Genomic DNA, 22,052 nt, shown 5'->3' with positions numbered 1-22,052 from the left:
AAGCACGACTTGACCACATGATGTCCTAGAAATAAACTGAGATTAACTGATGTTTATTAAACTAGTTTGAACATTGAGACAGACTTATACCCCGTTCACACTGGGGAAATAAATCTGGCTAAAGTGGGATTCGGGCCGCATCCAGGTGTTTTTTTGTGTGAACACCTCAAATCCGGCTGTATCCAGTTTGATTTCAATTCTCTCTCTCGTGAGTGGATCTAGCTGGATTGGCTCAAATGTGGCTCAGGTGTGAACGCAAATGTGCTAGCGAATCCGGCTAGCAATGTGCTACTTCCGGTTCACGGGGCGCGACACGGGACAAAAAAAACGCATGACGCATGCGCACACGCGGTCCTACCGCGGCCTTAACGGACTCTGTATATTACGAGGCGCCACCTAGTGGTTTGGAGGACAGCAAACACGCTGGATGAAGCCGGATTGAGTGCGGACACAAGTGTGTGCTAGCCAGATTTGAAAATAGGTCTAAACATCCAGCTTAAAGGCTGTCTGGGCTCAATCCTACTCTAGCTGGAATGACTTTCTCCAGTGTGAACGGGACCTAAATCTGGCTAAAGCGGGATTAGGGCCGCATCCAGATGTATCCAGATGTTTTTTTTCTAAGTGTGAACACCTCGAACCCGGCTGTATCTAGTTTGATTTCAATCCGGCTAGATCCACCTACGAGAGGTGGTCCTACCGCGGCCTTAACAGACTCTGTATATTACGAGGCGCCACCTAGTGGTTTGGAGGACCGCAAACAAGCCGGATTAAGCAGGATTGAGTGCGGACACGCTTGTGTGATAGCCAGATTTGAAAATAGCTCTGAACGTATCCAGCTTAAAGACTATCCAGATACAATCCTACTCTAGCTGGAATGACTTTCTCCAGTGTGAACGGGGCCTTAAAGGGTCACCTGATGGTCTATAAACTGCTGAGTGCAGCTAAATTAACCTGATGGGAAATAAAATACGGACAGTGATAGTAAAATAAAACAGGAGTGGGACCTCTTCTCTCAAAAACTGGCCTCTGAAACGGCTTGATTATTTAAAAAGCGCTTCATCTTCTGATGTTTTATATAAAAGAGGGTTCAAATAAGTCCAAGGGTTCAAATATTGGAACTCCAAAATGTGATCTGCTGCAGTAGATGAAGCTAATGCAGTAGATATTTATGTCCTTCACAGCTGATCGTGAACATCCTGAAGTAGGCGAAGCAATAAAAAAAACTGTCATACGGCCGGCAGCCATCTCACACCTCGCCGCCACATTCTCTGTGCAGCAACACACCACCAACACATTCACCTGCAGGTGTGTGTGAGCTTCATATCTGTCCTGAGGTCACAGCACTGTGTCTGATAATAATCTGTATAATTTATTATTTAGCTGCTGATCACTTATTCATCATGCTGACTGCTGTGTGTGTGTGTCGTGGCTTCACTGAGCATGTTGTGGGGATTGTGTGCAAGCATTCAAGCATGTGGGTGTAATACTGTGACCCCGGCCGACCTGCTGATGACTTTTTATTGACTTCAGATAAACAAACGGACAAACAAGGAACAACAAACTGATACCATTCAATAAGAATTCTCCTCTAAACTGACAAGAGGCCATTGATAAGTTTGTATCCTAAGGTTAAAGGAGTCCATTTTAGGGAAGCTGTCAGATTTATCACTAAATTAGATGGTGAACATTTAGCTTGAAGCACGGCGCCGCATCAGGCAGCAGCTTCCGCCACTTTGACACAACGACACAAACTGCCGCTCTCTGCTCAAAGCTACATTAGACGATTAGCATCATCACCAGAAATAAACTGTCAAGTGACTGCATCTTGATAAATGGATAGTGGACTGCCATCAATAAACCTGATCAAAGACACAAGTCAATATATAATTTAGTTAAGCTACAATGCTCTCCGATACGAAAACAGCAGCTCGTTAGCTCAGCGCCAACATCTTTAGCCCTTATAGGAACATAGCATGCAGCAGTGGGGCTCGGGATCAATCCATTTTTTTTTCTGGTCTCATGAGAGACAAAAAAAAAAAAGTGTTTTAATGAAGCCAGCAGGAAGCGAATCAATACCACAGTCCTGCTGCATCCAACACCTGTGCTGTTCGGGTTCTCTTCGTGGGACAGATCGGCTCCTATATTTTTACACTGATTATTATTTTTCTAAAAATCAATACGCTCTACAAGGCCTCTCAAAAACAGGACTTGAGTGTAAATAAAACATCAAACATGGACCTCTCCTGCATCTGAAATTCCAATTTTCACCTACACACATCAGGTCTGGACTGAGATCCATATTGTGGACCCGCTGTGTGTCCCATCGGACCGTCCCAGAGGTGACCCCACTCATTAGGACTCATCTGTGGGTGCTAACAATCTCACTCTGTCCCTGCTGCTCGCTCCTACAGGCGGAGCAGGCGGGGGGCCAGGGGGGCCAGGGGCCCTCATAATTGGTTTTTAGAGCACACCAGCTGTTTCATGTGCGGCCGGGCGGCTGGGCCACATGGGACACTGCAACACCCCCGCCCCCCCACCATCCCACTTCAGGCTCCTTGTCCTCGTCTGTCCAGGATAAGAAGCTGCTGCCAAACAGATGAACGGAGCTGAGCAGTGCTGGTGGGGGAAGATGCTGTAACACATATAGAATATAACACATAATACAGTGTTAACACAGTGATGGTTAAAACAGACCAGTGATGGAAAACACAGTCAAATGTATTTTAAACATCAGTAATTGCAGAAATAAAATGGAGGATATTAAAAAGAACAAAAACAAACATCTGCTTTAGGATCCGCTCTGAATACTTTTAACTAATGAAAATGGTCGCTGATGGACAATTTAGACTTAGACTCTTCGTCTCTGGCTCCCTGAGGGACGCACACATCAGCCTGCATTGGTCTCCAGGGCAGAGCCGAGGTGCAGGAAAGTGAATGAGAGCAAAGTGCTCGGCTCAGAATCAACAGTAAAGTAAATTAGTGTCCGCGCTCAGAGACGACTGGAAGCAGAGGGGCTCTGTGTGAGTGATCTCATTAAGTCAAATGAAATATCTGTGTGTGTGTGTGTGCGTGAGTCACAGTAACGAACTGTGGGTAGATGACATGTCAGGTCTGACAACAGAGACAGGAAGGAAGATGGAAGTCAATACAAAGACGCCTGAAGCGCTCCTCTTGTTGTTCAGTGTGACCCCGGATCACTTCGCCCCGGAGGCCTGCATTCACAGACGTTCCCATAAAACATCACAGAGTGCATGTTTAACTCTGCAAAACACCGCCTGACAATAACAGGCAGTTAAAGAGTTTGTGAACAGGACACACACACACACACACACTGCTGCCGCCCTCCTGTCTCCACATGCCCAACAGCGTCAGGTTTCACCTGGCAGGTGATCAGGTTGTCTGGGTGTTTCTCTCCACTCGGCTGGGCTTGTGATATGTAATGTTTTTAGACAGGGAGGAGCTTTTTGTTAAATACTGTGACTGATTTATTGCCCCACAGCTGTGTGTGTGTTATAGAGGGCCGACAGGCTGCAGGTTAACGTCGGTGTGCGAACGGTTGCAACATTTTAAAGTGTTTTAAACATCCTCTTGAAGTGAGCTCATCCTGCCTCCTAATCCCCAAAAAAACTGGCCGTGAAATTAGGTCCCGATCAATAAATAACTGAGCAGGGTGCTGCTGCCAGTCTGTGGTCACTATTGATTTTACATTTCTGTTATCATCACAGTCAATAAGCTGTTATCACGTGGCTGTGTTTAATACTTAATCCTGATTGGTCGATCGCAGCATTCTGTGATCTGTTATATTTGAACAACAGACTGTTGCTATGGGTGCTGGTTAAGATAACGTCCAGACTGCTAGGGGAGTCCTTCAAATCTCACTTTAACCATTGTTTTTAATCAATAGTCACATTATAAGAATCAATCTAAGCTTGGTTGACGAAGGCCCTGATGCGTTCCATACTGCCCCATCATCATCCTCCTCTCATCCTCTGTTAGGGGCCTGCCTATGGCTGTTATCTTCCTATTACATTTTGGTATAACAAACTGAAGCAGAACCAAACAGTGAACGCATCATGTGTGTGTCTGCTGCAGTGTGACACAGCAGCAGACACACACTATAGATTCTCCACTAACCCACTGACCTGCATTGCAGAGGCAGCTTTTTTTTCTTCTCTTACGTGCCCTGTGTGTCTAATGAGGAATCACAGAGTGGCTGCTGCCTTTATAGCAATGCTGCCCTCTGCTGGTGACTGAGGGTCATCTCACTGAAAATCATCTGTGAGCAGCAGGAGCTGATGACTTGACATGTTGTGTCTGTTTTAGGCAAAAAGAAAAGATTAATTCAACCAAAAGAAATTAATCAAACAAATCAAAATGTTACTTTCACAGGCCTGAAGTAAAAATAAAATATTAAAACAACATGTGGTGGACTAAAATTACATGTAGTATTATTTTACCATGATCCCTGTACACTGACAGCACTGATGATCCCATAAATAACATAAATTTAACAGTTTTAAATTGAGTTACTTGGTAATCAATGTTTAAAGTAATCAATAAGCATTCCGTTCAATGACCGGTTTAACGCGCAGCTACAGTCATAGTTGAACTTTACCTGTAGTTACCTTGGAGGCCGGCAGAGGTCATCGACAAGTAATCCTGGATAGATTATAGATGTTCCGGTAAAGATTTCCAAAATAAAAGTCAGTACCCTACATCAGCAGTTCACTTAATAAAGAAATAGATTTAACAGTGGTTGTAAAACCACATAAATATAATGAAATAATAATGTATTATATAATATAAAATTATTAAGTTGAATGCAAATAAAGTAGGAAGCATCTGAATACATTTTTTTATGAAAAATAATATGGAAGACATCTCACAGTGCGTATTAAATTATTTCATATTTACATCTAAATGTATGAGTGAAGTAGCATAAAAATAAATACTGTAAAATGAAACTAGACAAAGCATTTACTGAAGCATTGCTTTGAACGCTGATGTGAAGGATTGCTCTGAATCGCTGGAGAATCTGCAATCTGAATTTAATTTGCTGAAACACGGTTAAGAATTTGAAAAGATGAAACTCTTATTTTGAAAAGTAGAAAATCTTAATATCATGAAGATATGAAAAAGAAACAGCTGAAGGATGATCAATATGACAGATTTATTGCTTAAAGTCAGCCTGTCACCATGGTAACAGCAGCGGAGACCCCAAAAACCACTCCAACTTTGAGAGCCTGGCGCGCGGAAACGATTTGGAATTAGAAAATTCTGAATACAAGTTTGATAGAGCAGCATCTAATGAGCCTTTTAAGACTAAACTGGAATCTGTAGCTTGAAATTTGTAGGAGGAGGAGGAGATACATTTGGCAGATGACCCTCGTCGAAGGGCTCTCTCATAGACTCCCATGTTAAAAATGACGAAGAAATTGCGAATTTTTTTGAAAAAAACTTGAAGTTGACCCAGAATGTCCTCTGTGAGATGAACATTTTGATGGTTGAATGGCTGAAATCGGTCAATGTATGCTGAAGATACACTGCGCTAAACGTACGGAAGAAGAAGAAGAACAACAACAAGAAGAAGAAGAAGAAGAAGAAGAAGAAGAAGAAGAAGAAAAAGAAGAAGAAGAAGAAGAAGAAGAAAAAAAAGAAGAAGAAGAAGAAGAAGAAGAAGAAGAAGAAGAAGAAGAAAAAGAAGAAGAAGAAGAAGAAGAAGAAGAGGAAGAGGAAGAAGAAGAAGAAAGAGGGTGAAGAACAATAGTTTCATTGCCTAGCAACGGCAAGCAAACAATAAGCACATTAATGGTGGTTTTAATTTGAAAGCTTCCGGTTTCGGCTTCGTCCTTGCTAACCTGTGCTAGCTTGATTCCCGTGCAGCCGCTGATGCTAGGTGATCCGCGGTGCTGACAGCGGGCGAGCAGCCGTTGACCTTCCGTCCTCTCACCGCGGTACAAACATGGCTCTGAGCCGCCTGGACAAGGCTCAGGTGTGGCTCTTCGGCGCGGTGACGGGGGTCTTTTTCATGCTCTTTAGGTTCTTCTGCCCCCGGAGCCCCGCTGCTGCTGCCGCCGCTGGGAAGAAGCTGCCGCCCGTCAGCGACCCGCTGCTTCTCCTGTCAGCGACGCAGCTCGCCAAGAAGATCCGACGGAAAGAGGTGTGTGTGTGTGCGCCGGACAAACAACTATCGATGACTTTTTCCTATCTCGTCTTATCGGCTTCAGCCATTACTTACGGAACTATTTTCATAATTAGATTCAGTGAAATTGCGCAGTTAGCTGCTGTCACCTGATGAGTTAGCTAACCACAGCAGAGCGCCAGCACCAGTTTATTACACAGTAACACGCTTTTAATCATAATGATTGATTATTGTTACATCAGCCGCATCTTTGCCTTTGTTCCCAGCAAAACACCTGTGGAACAACAACACACCTGCGCCTCCTCTGTAGCCACAATAGAAACAGGTCAACAACACAGGCTGTCAACTTCATTGTTAAAATAACAACAACTAGTGGTGTGGCTCTTGTTATTGGTCATCATGGTGCAGCTAGAAGTACTCATAGATTATTAATAATGTTACATGGGTGTTATAGAATGGGTGTATGTACAAATCCACAGACTACAGTTTAATGTTTCACTCCTTCGGCTGCAGTCCCACTTTGTTTCCTTCTCTCTGTGCAGGTGTCGAGTGTGGAGGTGGTGCAGGCTTACATCGACCGGATCCAGGAAGTGAACCCCTTTGTGAACGCTGTTGTTAAAGACAGGCAAGAACAGCACGGTCTCTCCTTCTCTGATCCTGTGTAGCACACATATGCTCCGTGTTTGATTGTTTGTGACCTTTTGGACCAGGTTCGCCGCTGCCCTCCAGGAGGCAGCTCAGGTGGATAAGCTAATCGAGGAGGAGACTGGAGGAGAGGAGGTGTTGGAGGACCGACTGCCTTTACTGGGAGTCCCCCTCTCTGTCAAAGAGTCCTATGCACTCCAGGGTAACTTACAGAAATCTAATATCTCCTAGTGGCTCTTTACTTTGGTTACACACGGCACAAAGTCAACATGTGATACTGTTACCATACATCCAGCCACACCCACGGGGGGTAGACCCTGTTTGAAAAGCTCTTTATAGAAGCTGGTGTTTTACACTTCTTCTATCCTGCAGGCATGCCCTTCACTACAGGGCTGGTGTCCAGACAGGGAGTCGTGGCCACCGTCGATGCTCCGCCGGTGGCCCTGCTGAAGAGAGCGGGGGCCATCCCGCTGGGCGTCACCAACATCAGCGAGCTGTGCATGTGGATGGAATCCAGCAACAACCTCTACGGCATCACGTGCAACCCGTACGACCTGGAGAGGATACCGGGAGGAAGCTCAGGTCAGGACCAGAGGGGATGACGTGAGGGCTGCTGAATGAATGTGTTTACAGAGCTGTTAGACGTCTGATGAGACTCATGTGATGTGGGTGTATGGATGATGGTGGCCTTGAAAGTAACAGACGTTTGTCTATTCATTCACCGATGTCTTCCTGCGGGCTCAGGCGGGGAGGGCAGCATACTGGCGTCAGCAGGTGCAGTCATCGGCGTGGGCTCAGACATCGGTGGCAGCATCCGCATGCCCTGTTTTTTCAACGGAATATTTGGCCATAAAACCACTCCAGGTAAGAAACTGGGCACCTGGTACTTTACAAATGAACGACTGCCGAATTTAAAGCCACACCCTGCACCCTGAACAGGACAGCAGGCTAAGGAAATGAGTGGATCTGTTTCTGTAGCCTCCAAGTGGCCGCAGTCAGACCGCAGTGTAATGAGGGTTTTTTTTTTTCTGCAGGTATCGTGTCCTGTGAGAACCAGTACCCCCCGTGTTCTGGCAGACAGGAGGAGTACCTCAGCAGCGGCCCCATGTGCCGCTACGCAGAAGACCTGGCGCTCATGCTCAGGGTCATGGCGGGACCCAAAGCACGCATGTAAGAGTTCACGGAGTGGACACAGTTAGCATAAAAGAAGCGCTGCTTTCCATTTATACTTAACAGATAAGACACTGGGCCACATGCAATAACATTTTCAAATTCCTCTACCTCACCTCCTCCTGTGATGTTTGCTCACCTGTCTGTGAGCACCGATAAACAATTTACCTGCTATGACCCTTTCACTAAGTGGCAGACCTGCCTTCAGGTCCATAATCAGGGTGCACGCCCTGGAGGTGTTTGTCAAGCCCTGACCTTTGGTTTACAATGCGTCGAACAATCTGACATTCTTCTCAATCTTAACATGTTTCTTCATGTGTGCACAGGTTGTGTTTAAACACTAAAGTCGACCTGAAGAAGCTGCGGTTCTTCAGTATCCCTCATGATGGCGGCTCTGTTTATACATACCCTGTCAGCCAAGAGCTCATAGACATTCAACGGAAGGTGTGTTGAAATTATTTTTTTTTAAATAAATAGGATGTGTGCACAGAATCCACCATACTTCCTGTTGTAGTGTTACAAGGCTTAGTTTAGGTTTAGTAGTTCACAAAGTTCCACACAAGCCGCCATGTTGGTCTAACCAGATGCATTCAGAAGGTGTTTATGTGGCTGGAGGAAGTGTCTGCCAACACTCCAGTGGACACACATGACCTCTGTAGACTCATTTTTAATCTACCACGGGGACTTTTTTAAACCCTCATGTGATGTTGTGCAGGTCGTGGAGCGCCTGGAGGCCGACTTTGGAGTCAAAGTCCAAGAAGTGCGTTTCCCCGAGCTTCGCTATGCCTTCCAGATCTGGGACACCTTCATGGTTCTACCCGACAAAGAGGGCAGAGTAAGTTCACCCGATGACCTGAAGCAGAGCTGCACTTTACTGCATGTCTGTCCAGGAGACTGGTTTTACAGCTGAGAGTGAGTCTGTGATCAGTTTGTGTGGATGATGATAAATGCGAGAAGACAGCAGGGAAACAGGCTGTGACACGTTTGACAGAAAAAGAAAACAGGCAGCCTCAGTCACAGCACCTATTGTAGTCTGCTGCCTAGAAATGGTTCACTAATCTGTTTAGCTGCCAGCACAAACACACACACACACACACACAGTCTTGACAGCTTGTTTCCATCATTCACTGGAATTACATTCATGTTCTTGAGGTGGCTGCTATCCACACACACACACACACACACTCTCTGAGGGCTGCACGGCCCTTTGGTTAATCTTATATTACCAAAGCCATGGCAGAGTTGAGGTCAGAGATGATCTCCTGCACATCGATCGCTCCCATTCATGCAAGAACAAAAATGACCTTGACTCCTGTCGTCAACATTGTGCTTTGTATGTCTTCACCAAGCGGCAACCTTCGGGGCTCAAAGTTGAAGCCCATGCGGAAGTGTCAAAACTTGTAATTCACGCCGCAACCACTGGGGGCTGGCTCCAAAAGCGAGTAATTTCCCATAGACTCCCATGTTAAAATGGCCGACTTCACAGCAGAAATGAACATGTTTACAGCCTGGTACAAAAAACCACTCTGGTCTCAGATGATAGGTTCTCTTCTAGTGTATTTTTTTTTACAACTCACTCGTTTCAATGGTATTGTTAAAATTACGCATAATGATGGGCGTTGCTGCTTGAGTGACAGACAGTTGACGCATCACAGCGTGAGTTTCCTGCTTCCACGATCGCCCGCCCCCCTAAACCCCGGCTCGTGCTTCCCCTTTTTGTCCATATTTGGAGTTTTGGCGGACGTGACGCTGCCAACATGGCGGCGGTCATCAACGTCCTGGAACCTCCCACCGAGCCTCAGAACGGCTCTTCAGAAACAAACGGGTGACATCACGGAAGCTCTGTCCATAGTTTTTACTGTCAATGGTCTTCACAAAGTAAATCATGTTTACAATCTTACTTTGGTAGCCTCCTCTCCCATTCGCCGAGCTGATGGGGGAACCAGGACGACCCGTGTGGCCTCTGTGGGAGCTGCTAAAATGGATGGTGGGAAAATCAGATCACACTATAGCTGCTATTGGTAAGAGACAAAAGATTCAAATCTTTACATGTTACATCAATTGTCTGTCGTTTTTATACAAACTGTGTATGATGTGTTCAGGTCTGGCGCTGCTGGGAACGGCCCGCAGCTCCAAAGCCTCAGCCTTCGCCATCCAGCAGAAGGAGAAGCTGCAAAAGCAGGTGGACGAGCTGCTGGGCACCGATGGTGTTTTCCTCTACCCGTCATACACCCGAGTTGCCCCCAAACACCACCACGCGCTCTTCAAACCCTTCGACTTCAGCTACACTGGTCAGTAAACGCAGCACGACGCAGGCCTCTTCACTGATCACAGAAATAAAACAGTGTTTGTGTCCTCTTCTCTATCCATAGGTATATTAAACATCCTCGGGCTGCCGGTCACTCAGTGTCCTCTGGGTCTGGGCGAGGAGGGTTTGCCTCTCGGTGTGCAGGTCGGTGCTGGGAAGCTGCAGGACCACCTGACCCTTGCCGTAGCTCTGTACTTGGAGAAGACGTTCGGCGGCTGGAGGGATCCTGGGTCGAAATAAACCAAACCTCCTGACTACAGCTCGGTTGGATTGAGGATTTCAGTATGTTTTGCCTTGCAGCCTGCTGTAGTGCTCACACAGTCACGGCCCAATGAATGTTCAAAGCAGGACAGATTGATTTTTTTGCACTAATGAGATCATTCCAATCAGCGTGCGTCATGATTCTATCGGTTGCTCCGACAACAGACTGTTGAGCAGAAGCTTTGCAAACGAGTGAAAGCATTCACGTTATCATACAAGGGTGTTTTTTAAAAAGCCGTTTAAGATTTTAGTACATGTCATCAGGATAGATGGAGTCTAATGAGGTCATAGGTGACATCAGCAAACAGACTGAAGAACCACAGCTGCATGATAATGTGAATGCTGCAGCAGTTAGTCAGTGTGATGCCTGCTTTGTGTTGCGACTCATTTTAGTTAATAAAAAGTTAGAATCTTTTTTTTCTTCTCATCGTTTCATTGTGTATTTTGCCTGAATCTATATGAAAACAAATTCCAAGTAACACTTAAGGATCCATGCACCATTGTCCAGAAGTGCCTAAGACAAAGGGTTAACTCTTGACACCCCACCACACACACAAACACACTTCATGCCTTCAAAAATGCTCCTAAAACCTGACTGATGCTACTCGGGTATATCAAATTCAGAATATTACCGAGCATATAAAGTTGACAAAAAAGATGAGACACCCCCTCTGGAGTCTGTTGTCACTTTTATTTTCTTCCCTTCTTTTGAAAAAGGATGAAAAATTATTAAATATCTACCCAACAGAACTTACTTACTGCCCATGTTTTTCTTTTGTTTCGGCCGTCCCTTTTGATGACCGTCGTTGATCGCTCTTTGTTTTGTCATAAAACATCATTCTGTTGTGAAAGGTAGAAGAATAAGCTGCAAATGTCACATTTGTACAGAAAAATACAGCCAGCCCGTCTTCTTTCTAGACACACGACTCCACCATGAGAATAACTGCTCAGACTGCTCTCTCTCTCTCACCCCTCCTGCCCCACAGCATCAATTGGAGGTGACTTAAAAACAGAAACAATAAAAAGGATAAGGGAAACAACCAAAAGAAAAAAAAAAACACATTTTTCAGAGTCCTGCATTTTGGCACTGCAGGAAAAGGGAGGACCTTTCTCTCCTTGACAATCCCTCGCCCTCCCAGTGCTTAATTTGGCCCAAGTGTGTTTGCAAATACTTGTGTGTAAACATGTGTTGTGAAGTGGATGAGAAATGTCGGGTGTGTGAGTGAGGGAAGTGCCTCAGGAGGTGTTGGTGATGGGTTTGTATTTCTTGAGGCGGGTCCACTGTCCCGTTGAGTAGTTCATTTCGAATACTGTGTCCACCAGCATGGTGGTGCTGCCGGTGCCGTCGGCTTTGGGCAGAACCTCTGTGTGCTCGCTCAGCTTGATCTGGATGATGTCCCCCTGCTCCGGGCATGGGTTCTCTGCAAGGAGGAAGCACACTGGTTATCCGGGTCAATTCCTCAAAATATATTGTTTGTGTGGTGCATTAATGGCGCTGATTTGATGTGTTATATTTAGTGAGTGACCACTCAGACTGATTAGCAAACCCACCAGGAGCTATGTGTCACTGCAGGGAGTTTAGAGTCCATGTTTCATTTTTCCAGGAAAGAGACCGGCTGGATCTTGTGGTCATTTGCATGTGTTTCAAATCTCATTAATTCTGCTCTCTTCCAGTATACATGCTGTTTAAAGTGAAGTATTTTGCGCTCAAATCGAAACACCGAGCTAACATCCAGCAATATGTGACAAGACAGCCTGAAGAACATCCAAGAAATGCTGCTATGCAAACCACCAAATTCTCTTTCCGAGTACCTCTGGATCCAGCCATGAAGCCCAGGATGAGGGCCTTCTCTGGTCTGGTGACCTTGTTGGCCGTCTTGAACATCTCCTGGGCAGCGTACATCTGGTCTCTCTGAGGAACAGAAACAACCAGTCTTAACAAACCACAGGGCCATCAGGTTAGCTGCTCAAATCTGGTTTCACAACATACCGTGAGCGAAAGGTTCTTTTTGGGCTGGGGTTGTGGTGGCGTGGGGGCTGGTGTTGGGGTGGGAGTCTGGGGTGTGCTGGGAGGCTGAGTGGGGGTTTCTGGCTGGCTGGCAGTCGCAGCCGCTGGAGGCCCGTTGCTGGCGGGGGTGGAGGCCGGCGTGCTCGGGGATGTTGGGGTTGCAGGGTTTGCTGTGGTGCTCGCGTTGTACATCGGCGTCCTCTGCTTGTACTGGCCTGGTAGGGTGGCGTTGGCACCGGTGCCTGCTGTTGCAGACTCCTCTGGCTGGCGAGCTGCCTGGAGCGCGTCCCGACCCGAACCGCCAGCATTTGCTTTGTGCAAAAAAAAACAAAATTTCTCTTTAGCAACAAGTGAGTAATGATTAAAAAAAGACTAAAGCCTGGACAATAACCTGGCTGTGCCTCGGAGCTGGGAATGTAAGAGGACGAGGGAACCATGCTGGGTGTGGCTGGTAGGTAGCTGGTTGATGGAAGAGGATTCTCATTCAGCGACCCCAGTTTCTGAAAAGCAAAAGAACATACTGTGTTGTGAATGCATCGAGTAAATGGGGGTGGGAGACAGAAGAGAACACACTTGTAGAAGCTCAGTACCTGTGCAGAGACGAGGCCGGCAGCATAGTCGGGTGTGGTGTTTTCCACGACTGCTTCCTCTTTCGCTGCTTTCTCTCCTGCCTCCGTTTCTACATTAGAAGAAAACATAATTCAAGCATCAGTGGATCTTCTTAGCCGACAGATAACGGGGTTGAATATTTGCAGAGAGCTGAGAACAAAGTTACCCAAAGTCTTTCTTCTCCTCTTTGCTTCTCTTCCAGCTCCGACCATGTCCAGCTCTGAAATGTCTAACAGCTGCAAACAAGGAAAAGATTTTTTTAACTTCAGGCACAAACACAAAGATCGTGGTGTATGTATGTATATAGGGTAAGACGAACCTTGACTCCCCTCTCCTTCCGCAGGGGTGTCCGTGCTGGAGCGATTGGCGTGCGATTGCTGGGAGGACTGAACATACTGGGAGCGGTGGGGCTTCGGAATGGGGCCTTGGGGATCCCCTTGAGAGGAGCTGTGACGCAAACAGAATTTGGAAAATCCACCTGAGCAGATGTGTTGCAGATGTGCGCATTTATCATGCATGTCTGTAACTCACTAGTAGTGTCAATCTTTTTGACCAGCCCTCTCCCTTTGGCATGAAAAGGCACTCCGGCTGTCTTTTTCAGCTGTTGGGCCGTCTCCGTCGCTAAAACACAAACAAATAAAACACTTTAACACACTCACCAGCTGCCTGCCTGGCACAACGGATGTGTGAACAAACACAACTGTCAACAAGCGTCTACAAATTCACACTCGTTATAGAGAAGACTTACATTTCTGTAGCAGCTCTGCTCTGAGGGTTGCACTCTTAGGCTTCCTCTTCAACTGGAAATGTTTGACAGGGGGCGTAAGGGGTCCCACTAGGGTCGTCAGCGCGCTCTTATTCAGATACTGACATTCGAGGGGAAGCATTGCAGACGCCTCGCACTCACTCACTGGGGAGCAGAGGAGAGATTAACAACAAGAGGACACAACCCTGGTGTACATCTGTCGGTGGCCTCCACATCAAAGCTCTTGCAGCATGCACTAAACTGAATCGAGTTCGTCTGCTCCATGAGCTGCTTATGTGGAAATCTAATAAGCTCATATGCAGCCCAGATAACAGTTGTTTAATTCAACATCACAGAAAAGGCTCTAGAGAAATATGGCTAAAATTTATTCTAGAAAAAGCCACCGAAGTCAAAACAAGAGTGCCTACCTTTCTCCCTGAGCTCTCCAAGAATATCCTGCACGTTTGGATTCTGCTCCTCCAAGTCAAGATTAAGAGAGCCGGTCTCTGGGAAGGACTTGAGGATGTCGGCAACCATCAGCACCCACGGCTCTGAATCCACTGTAGCCAGCTGGATAATCTCCGACAGGGCCTCCTTCATCTGAAAGCAGTGAGCATTAAAAAATGACTTAACTGTAACATCACTTAACAGTTTATGTTGCTTTTAAGCAGTTTGAGTATCCCAAGGACTAGCAACTGATCAAAACAATAATCAGCAGATCACCAATGAAAAGGTTAAACCTTAAAACCAAGCACGTACAGCAGTTATTATATATTATAGTTATATATATTATCCAGTTATTACACGGACACATGCAGACTTTTGACACATCAAGTACATTTAAATGTCACATTAATTCCCTAATACCTAATACTAAAGACATAAGACTACGTTGGAAAATAACAAGGTCTCAGTTCAAACACTTTATCATTGGTGTTTAACGACACGCTGATGACGGGTGTCTAACGTTTAAGAGAGCTAAACGAGTGATATGTCGGACTGGTGGCTGGTACCGCCCTCCAGCTCAGTCAGTTAGCTCTCCTGCGCCCATCCCACCACAATGTCTGTGTGAGAATCGCTAGGCTAGTCTTACTCGTTACAGCTGGCGAAGCTCTACTGGAAAACGCATTTATAAACGAAGGACAAGTTAGACACGGAAGTGCCTATCGTTAGTGCAAAGTCGTAAATATGTTATTGTCTCGAAGCTGCGGTTAAAATCTCCGAATGTGTCGCAAAAATATCAACATTTTGCAGCCTCCTGAGTTAAGCTAACATTAGTATCCGTCTCCAGCAGGTAACGGTTGAAAGCTAGCGCTAGCTCAACAGGTTTAACGGAGCGGCAGCACTTCACAGATGCAAACAAAACATTCTGTAGTAGGGACAGTGTGGTGGTTTAATTAAAATGCAACTAGCAGGAAGCTAAACCTATTTTATTAGCTGTAAATTGCAGTTAATCGCTTCTCTTGTCTGTCAGGCTAACGGCTAGCTAACGAACAGCAGCCCACCTCGTCTACGGTCCGCCTGGGAAGATGCAGCATTCCGAGCAGGAGTTTGAGCTTCACCGGCGGCGATAAGCTCGAAAAACAAAGCCGTATGTTGTCGATTACTGACACGGTTAGAAGAGAGGCAATGCTCGGAGGCGTCCAGAGCTCGTCCGTGGATCCCAGTTTGTTGTGAAGCCAAAGGCCGGTGTCGCTGTCCTTCATCGACGCCATCTTGGAAAAAGAAGTGTTTTGAGTTCGGGCATTTTAACGGGCTACCTAAGAAAACAGCAGTCAGGACCCCGCCCACACCGGGGAGGGGGGCATTCAACAACACTGAAGCATTAAAAATGAGAAAGAATAAACAGGTGAATTTCACATCTAACGTTGAAGCCATATCATCAGCATAATGTGATTTTTATATATATACATCTTTGTTTGAAGGTCTATGCTTATAACGTTTTAATAAAGGTTAAATCTCTTGCAAGACACAAAATTAATTCACTTAAAACACATTAACCAATGTATTTTTAGTTTTTGTCACGTTAAAACATTACTTTATACAATATATTATAGTATATTTGCATTAAATGTGGAAAAAAAAAAATAGAAATGTTCATATAAAGTACCTGAAAACGTGTACTTCACCTAATTTCTTGTGTACATGTACTATTTCCGGTTTTAATTTGGTGACAACTACAACGATACAATAGAATTGAATGCTAAGACTTTTATTTTGAATATTGGGACAGGAAGTCTTACATCCGGTCCCCCAAAAGCGAGTCACTCATGCGCATGCGCACTCCGTTAATCGACATAAAACAGTCCTCGGTGGGCATCTTGCGCTGATCTGGTGTCTGAAAACATCATCGGCTGATTGACGGTATGTTATTACACAACATGTCAAATAAACAGCATTTGTTTTGAGTAAAGTGTATTTTTTTAAACACACACAATATGAAAATTGACCGTTTTCTAAACAAAGATCATCATATTGTGTGATTTTATTGGCTGGCGGCCGAGTAGGACATCATCTGTTATTTAATTTGTACAAAACCTGCTTAAATCTCGGTCTTTTAAATTATAAAGGTACCTGATCGCATCGTCGCCATGGCATCCAGTGGATATGCGCAGGTAGCGGTGCTCCTTCTGGCGGTCCAGCTCGTCTGTCTCGGTGCAGCTGATGCGGATCAGGAGACGGGGACTGTCATTCCTGCAGAAAGTAGGTGGATTTAAAAATGGGATTTGGATTTTTTTTTCACCTATTAAGTGTCGATTTCGAGTTGTTAAGGTGAAAATCTGTCCGGCTTGGTGATGTTTTTTACAATCTAAAGGACTGCTGGTCCCACAGGAGTGTCACGGCGGGGAATTGTAGGTCACTCTAATTAATGCTTCACATCATGAAACTGGGCCTGTGGTGTTGCCTTTGCACCCCTTTTCCTATTTATTGTTTTCCTTTTTAATAGATTTTACTAAAGAAATTTTAGGGGGAAAAAACAACTTTAAGTATAAAGATAGATTAATAAAAATGTGACTTTGCCACCAGCCTTAAATGTCATAAAAGCCCTTATAAATCACACTCTAAAGCTAATCTATGTGTTTTCAATGAAGAAATAAAACATTTTAAATAAAAAAGCTAAAATCACATGCAGTAAATAACATAATTTGGCAATTATAACTGGATTATGGTGCCTAATATCAGTTTATGTTAAACACTTATATCTTCCTGTTTCCAGGTCGCCCCTGTGTGGACTGCCATGCCTTTGAGTTCATGCAGAGGGCGCTGCAAGATCTAAAGAAGACTGCCTTTAACCTTGATGCCAGGGTAAGAAAAGTCCCACTGTCCTGTCTCAGCGTGTGTTTCTATCTTTATTTATTCTGTCTGTAAGACAGTCTCTATCAGGGATATTATCTGTGTAAATATGAGTTTTCTTAAGAGTAATCCCAGTCGCAAACCTCTTTTTTTTTTAAAGCTTTTTTATCGATATTTATTGGTGCTGTTAATCATGACACTTTAGTACAAAGTATTCATGTAACCTGCTACATCAGCATCTTTAAAAAAGTCAGTGTTTTATGTAGAAAAGTGTACTTGAGCTTATTCAGAAATGGTGTAATCATTTAGTTTGTCCAGCAGGTGGAGCTCAGACTTTTTTTTAGTCAGTGTCTGCAGCACATGTAGCCGAGTCAAATGAAGTCTCAGCTGAGCTGCTTGACTACTTTGCAGGAAAGTAAATAAACAATAAGGCCATCTTTTGTTATGATGGTCTGTTCTTCAAATATAACGGCAGAGTTCTGATGCTGTTGACCAATCAGAACGCAGGAGCTTATGCAAACCAGCTGTAACAATAAAACATCCCCAGTACATGTAATGCATGTACGCCTCCATCCCCTAATTCATGATTATTGTGTTTACGTGCCGCCGCTAAATAATAAGTTTATTGTTGTATTTTCAGACAGAGACGCTGGTGCTGCGGGCAGAGCGGAGGGCTCTGTGTGACTGTATGCCCACCAACTCACTGCGCTGAACACCACCCGTCACCCAACCCCGGTTCCAGACCTCTACACACCTACGAAGACTCTCATCTTATCCACACAAATCGGCACTTTATTTTATTTTCTGTGGTTTCAGCGCTGAGTGGAGCTATGATTTAAAACCCATGCTGTTGTTTTGCCTTATTCGGGATGACTTTTATACCACTTCATGTTTGACATTGTGATTCACACACCTGCCAACTTTCGGTTTGTTGTTTTTCAGCTCTCACCCCATCTCTAATGAAGCATAAACTATTTTTTGTACTTTTTAGGATTTAACTGTATAATGTAGATACAGTAGAATGCATCTTGTACATTTACTTGTTAAATGTGTTGTATGAGATGAATGTTTACACACATCAAACTGTAGCATCACACTGAGTTTATTTAACTGCTCAAAATGTTCATTATTTAAACGATTATGAGAATAATTTCACTAATTATAACAGAACTGACTGCAGAAAAGACAAAGTAAATGGACTTTTCTTCTGTAATAACCATGTTTTCTTTGTTTATTAAAATGGAAGGAAATGTGAGCTATTACCATATTTTAGGTGGAGAAAATATGTCTTGATTTAGCACAGCACTGTAGCATGAATTTACTGCACTTTCTGTATTGTTAATATAGATTTGTATGTATAGATTATGTACACGGGTACATGTAATAGAGGTGTCTGTCTGACAAAGGTGTATGCAAGGATAGTGACACAGTATCAGAGAGAGAGAGAGGGACGGGCAGAGCTGCAGCGGGGAACGTGGTGGTAGAAACGATCATTGTCTTATTGTTGCTTGTTCACGGACAGAATACTTTGTTAACATTATGTCAGCAGAAGCCCCATTTATTGTCTTAATGTTGTATCTATAAATAAAAACAACAAACAATCTGGGTCATCTGTGATATCCATTTATTTCTAACCCGCTTGTCCTGGTCAGGGTCACGGAGCAACCAGATCCAGGGTACATCCTGAGCAGGTCCACCAGTCTATTCCAGGGCTGACACACCCACGGCCAATTTGAAGTTACCAATTTAACCTAACAAGCATGTCTTTGCTATGTGGGAGGAAGCTGGAGGACCAGGAGCAAACAGATTTAAACCACTGCTGTAATTACTTTGAATTTGACAGATATTCAAAATAACTATTGCACCTAACATCCATGGGAACGCTTCCTCTCTGCGTTCATGTATCCACTGAGCTGGATCAGCATTAACGCTGTGTCAAAGCTGCATGTGTTTGTGTGCTGAGAGTCACAAAAGTGATGTTGTCAGGTCCTGCTATTTTAGCTGACCTCATCTCCTCCCACACACAGGGATTATTACTGCATGGAAAGAAGTCCCCGTAAGACCCTTATCTACACCAGCAGGAGGAGCCCTAAGCAAAGACAGGGAGCCAGCTGTGTCGCAGCGATGCAGCACTCTCCTCATCCCTCATGGCTGTAAATGCAGATGGGCTGAAATACTGTAAATAGATACAAAAAGAGAAAGCCGAGGAGCTACGTTGGCTAATGAAGAGCCTGCAGTGACCTGGCAGGACTCTCAGCTTTGTTCTGCCAGTGCTGTGGAGGCAATTCCCCTCATACTGCACCACACAAGAAACACTGCTGTCCTGCTGAGGCTGCTTCAACCAGCCGGGCAGTGCCTGAGGTCCAAGTAAGAAGGGATACCAAGTATACACTGACTTTCTTCCCTTTAGCTCTATCCCACTCACTCACTCACTGAGGCCTTTCAACTTTACCTTCATCTGCTGCTGCAAGCGCTGACAGCATAATTGAACCAGCTGAAAGTCTCCTCACCTCACTCAGGCATATTTAGCATGATAGAAGGCGATTTCGTCACGATCAGGAGGTGTCACAGGTAGTCAAAACATGTTAAGCAAACTGAGCTGGCCCTCCTATTTTAGGGTTCATATTTAATAAAGGTACTGTAATAACTTTGTATTAGCCTTCAGTATGTCACTTTATAGGAGGTAAATAAGATGTGATGCACAATAAATCAACAAAATCTAAGGTACATTTAGACTAGTGGGGTAATTTCTCTTAGCTAAAATAAAAACAAGCTAGAAAATCAACACAACACAAACGTCCTCCTCAGGAGGAGGTTCTCAGTCATGATACGTGTGAAGAGTGATCTAATGAAACAGCTCCATGTTACAGAAGCTTCAGACTCTGACCCGTGACCACAAGAGGGAGACAGGCCTCACAAAGACCAACACAGACGCATCATCACGAGCTGAGCTCACTGTTCAGGGGACGACTGTTTTTTCTTGTTCCCCTTTGTCTGGTTACATCGAGACTTACAATGTAACCTCCTCTTCATCTACAGGAGGGCAGAGCTGACTGGGAACACCTGCAGAATGACAGCAGACCTAACCGAGTTCATATCTTACATCTTTTCGGATTTCTGTTTCTTTCAGTAAATAAATCTGGTCATTTAGGTGAATTTCTTGGATGCATCTTAACACTGACTTCTATCAGCCATAAAATGAAAACAGGAAGAAGATATAGTTAGCTGCTAGCTCAATGTGTTGTGAGGTTCCCACACCTCACATCACCCTGCAGCTTTCACCACAGCCGTTGGAGCTCATTTGTGAGCCCTCTGATTGGATGATACTTTCTCTCTTTGGCTTCCCAAAAATGTATATCAGCTAATACTACTACTTCTTCTCTCTGCCTCGTTCCAGCAATCAGGAAGAATACATGTGTGTTAAACACAGTCAAAGCTGCTTGGATAGCAGGATAAAACTACCTGATGTAAACCTGCACACGTGCTGCAGCCTTAAGCTCATAGTCTGGTAGCTGAGAGGAGTCAGAGGTCAAGGCGGGAGCAGTGTCGGCGGTGGCACAAAGTGACTTTTAGAGGGGGGGTTCCTCTGCTGCAGGGTAACACACAGAGTCAGAGGTCACATGAAAGTTTATTGGAACAATATGTGGGGCGCTGTGCAGGGGGATTTTCATTAACATGGAGAAGCACTGAGAAGCTATATATGCTCAGTAGTCGGGGATCTCCGGGGATAATGCATTTACTTTAAATTAGTATTGTCAGCCAGTTTGAAACTTTTTGAACACACTGTTGAAAAAAAATCCATCCACACAAACAGCATGAAGTTGGTCAGGCTTTTTCAGTGCATCAAGGTCAGACCCAATAGCACCGTGCAGAGGCATCATGTGACGAGCTTTCAGCCCTCTGCTGTGCATGACCTCAAAACAAATCATGACCCATAGTGTCAGTGAATTGTATAAATGTTGAGTGTCCCTCTGATGGTTCAGTGTAGTGAAGCTGTTCATTCAGATGGTTCCTTTTTTTGGAACACTACAGGAGGTAAATGTGTGAATCCTAGACTGAAGAGTACGCACTTCATTCTCCGCAGTATTTTACAGCATTTATTAATCCAACGTTTTGTCTGCTTTGTTGGTGAATTGGTTGGTAAATGGGCTCTGGAACTCCTCTATTAGAGAACAGCATGGCATGAAACATTTGTTTCTGAAGAATTTCAGCTGCTTTTGTTTTCCCTTGTACTTTATGTCTCATTAGACTTTCATGTTTCTTAGGTTTCTTAGGTAGACTTTCATGTTTCTTAGGTTCTGATGGGGGGGCATGACTACATTTTAAATGGGTCTTGAGCGTTTTCAAAAATGTTTAAAACATTGCAGTTTGTTGCGCTTCTCTCTCCTGGGTGCGACATTGCCGACAGGACCTGAAGGCAACACTGCAGGAGTTAACAACAAAAAAAAAGACACACTGCGCAGACTCGCAGCAGCATCCACCCGATGGGCACAGAGAGAGCCGCGCTGCAGAGGAGCTGCTGGTGCACAGAAAAGCCTCCTCCTGATGTCTTATGTCCTTATGTCCGAGCAGAGTAAATAAATGTGGAGACTCTGTGACTGCAGGATGTCTGCCTGCCTTCCTCCTCCTCCTCCTCCTCCTCTTCCTCCTCCTCCTGCGCTTGCTGCTGCTTTCTGAGTAGGAGGAGGGGGGATACCTTGAAGCGGAGGAGGGAGTGGGGGTGGTTGCAGCCTTATCAATAGCAGGTTGCCCCTGCTGATCCAGTTCAAACTAGTTCTGCTTTACATATGGGGCTGAGAGGTTCCAGAGAGAGAGAGACGTGCAGGCAGACATGTCCACGACTCAAAGAAAATATTATATCATAAATATT

General features: G+C 44.8%; 3 protein-coding genes across 5 annotated transcripts; 2 read left to right on the top strand and 1 right to left on the bottom strand.

The window, feature by feature from the left end:
- Positions 1–5,754: 5,754 nt before the first annotated feature.
- Positions 5,755–10,941, top strand: faah2b (fatty acid amide hydrolase 2b). Its single transcript, XM_028429089.1, has 11 exons — positions 5,755–6,160; positions 6,685–6,767; positions 6,853–6,989; positions 7,160–7,369; positions 7,532–7,651; positions 7,822–7,957; positions 8,284–8,401; positions 8,673–8,792; positions 9,867–9,978; positions 10,060–10,248; positions 10,330–10,941. Exons 1-11 carry the CDS (start codon positions 5,963–5,965, stop codon positions 10,503–10,505), a joined length of 1,599 nt encoding a protein of 532 aa, XP_028284890.1. The 5' UTR covers positions 5,755–5,962; the 3' UTR covers positions 10,506–10,941.
- Positions 10,942–11,186: 245 nt separating this feature from the next.
- On the bottom strand, positions 11,187–15,611 carry nelfa (negative elongation factor complex member A). Its single transcript, XM_028429088.1, has 11 exons — positions 15,394–15,611; positions 14,317–14,488; positions 13,892–14,053; positions 13,675–13,764; positions 13,463–13,590; positions 13,310–13,379; positions 13,125–13,213; positions 12,926–13,034; positions 12,517–12,845; positions 12,339–12,438; positions 11,187–11,947 (listed from the first exon to the last, which is right to left on the bottom strand). Exons 1-11 carry the CDS (start codon positions 15,601–15,603, stop codon positions 11,763–11,765), a joined length of 1,644 nt encoding a protein of 547 aa, XP_028284889.1. The 5' UTR covers positions 15,604–15,611; the 3' UTR covers positions 11,187–11,762.
- nicol1 (NELL2 interacting cell ontogeny regulator 1) lies at positions 15,610–18,732 on the top strand. 3 transcript variants are annotated; one of them, XM_028429091.1, is made up of 5 exons: positions 15,610–15,737; positions 16,122–16,252; positions 16,459–16,591; positions 17,106–17,194; positions 17,823–18,732. In XM_028429091.1, exons 3-5 carry the CDS (start codon positions 16,480–16,482, stop codon positions 17,892–17,894), a joined length of 273 nt encoding a protein of 90 aa, XP_028284892.1. In that variant the 5' UTR covers positions 15,610–15,737; positions 16,122–16,252; positions 16,459–16,479; the 3' UTR covers positions 17,895–18,732. The 3 variants fall into 3 exon arrangements, with proteins under 3 accessions (XP_028284892.1, XP_028284891.1, XP_028284893.1); XM_028429090.1 differs by lacking the exon at positions 16,122–16,252 and having other exon boundaries at positions 15,613–15,737; XM_028429092.1 differs by lacking the exon at positions 15,610–15,737 and having other exon boundaries at positions 15,895–16,252.
- Positions 18,733–22,052: the final 3,320 nt, after the last annotated feature.

Source organism: Parambassis ranga, chromosome 18 (genome assembly GCF_900634625.1).
Source record: "Parambassis ranga chromosome 18, fParRan2.1, whole genome shotgun sequence".
NCBI classification, from domain to species: domain Eukaryota; kingdom Metazoa; phylum Chordata; class Actinopteri; family Ambassidae; genus Parambassis; species Parambassis ranga.
This window is presented reverse-complemented; position numbering and strand designations above follow the sequence as displayed.

Coding starts and splice junctions, on each gene's coding strand:
- nelfa (XM_028429088.1), bottom strand. CDS start 15,603: ATGGCGTCGATGAAGGACAGCGACACCGGCCTTTGGCTTCACAACAAA. Junction 14,489..15,393: donor CCAGGCGGACCGTAGACGAG/GTGGGCTGCTGT, acceptor CACTGCTTTCAG/ATGAAGGAGGCCCTGTCGGA. Junction 13,035..13,124: donor CCGGCCTCGTCTCTGCACAG/GTACTGAGCTTC, acceptor TTTGCTTTTCAG/AAACTGGGGTCGCTGAATGA.
- faah2b (XM_028429089.1), top strand. CDS start 5,963: ATGGCTCTGAGCCGCCTGGACAAGGCTCAGGTGTGGCTCTTCGGCGCG. Junction 6,768..6,852: donor AACGCTGTTGTTAAAGACAG/GCAAGAACAGCA, acceptor CTTTTGGACCAG/GTTCGCCGCTGCCCTCCAGG. Junction 8,793..9,866: donor TACCCGACAAAGAGGGCAGA/GTAAGTTCACCC, acceptor TTACTTTGGTAG/CCTCCTCTCCCATTCGCCGA.
- nicol1 (XM_028429090.1), top strand. Junction 16,592..17,105: donor GACTGTCATTCCTGCAGAAA/GTAGGTGGATTT, acceptor TCCTGTTTCCAG/GTCGCCCCTGTGTGGACTGC. Junction 17,195..17,822: donor CCTTTAACCTTGATGCCAGG/GTAAGAAAAGTC, acceptor TTGTATTTTCAG/ACAGAGACGCTGGTGCTGCG.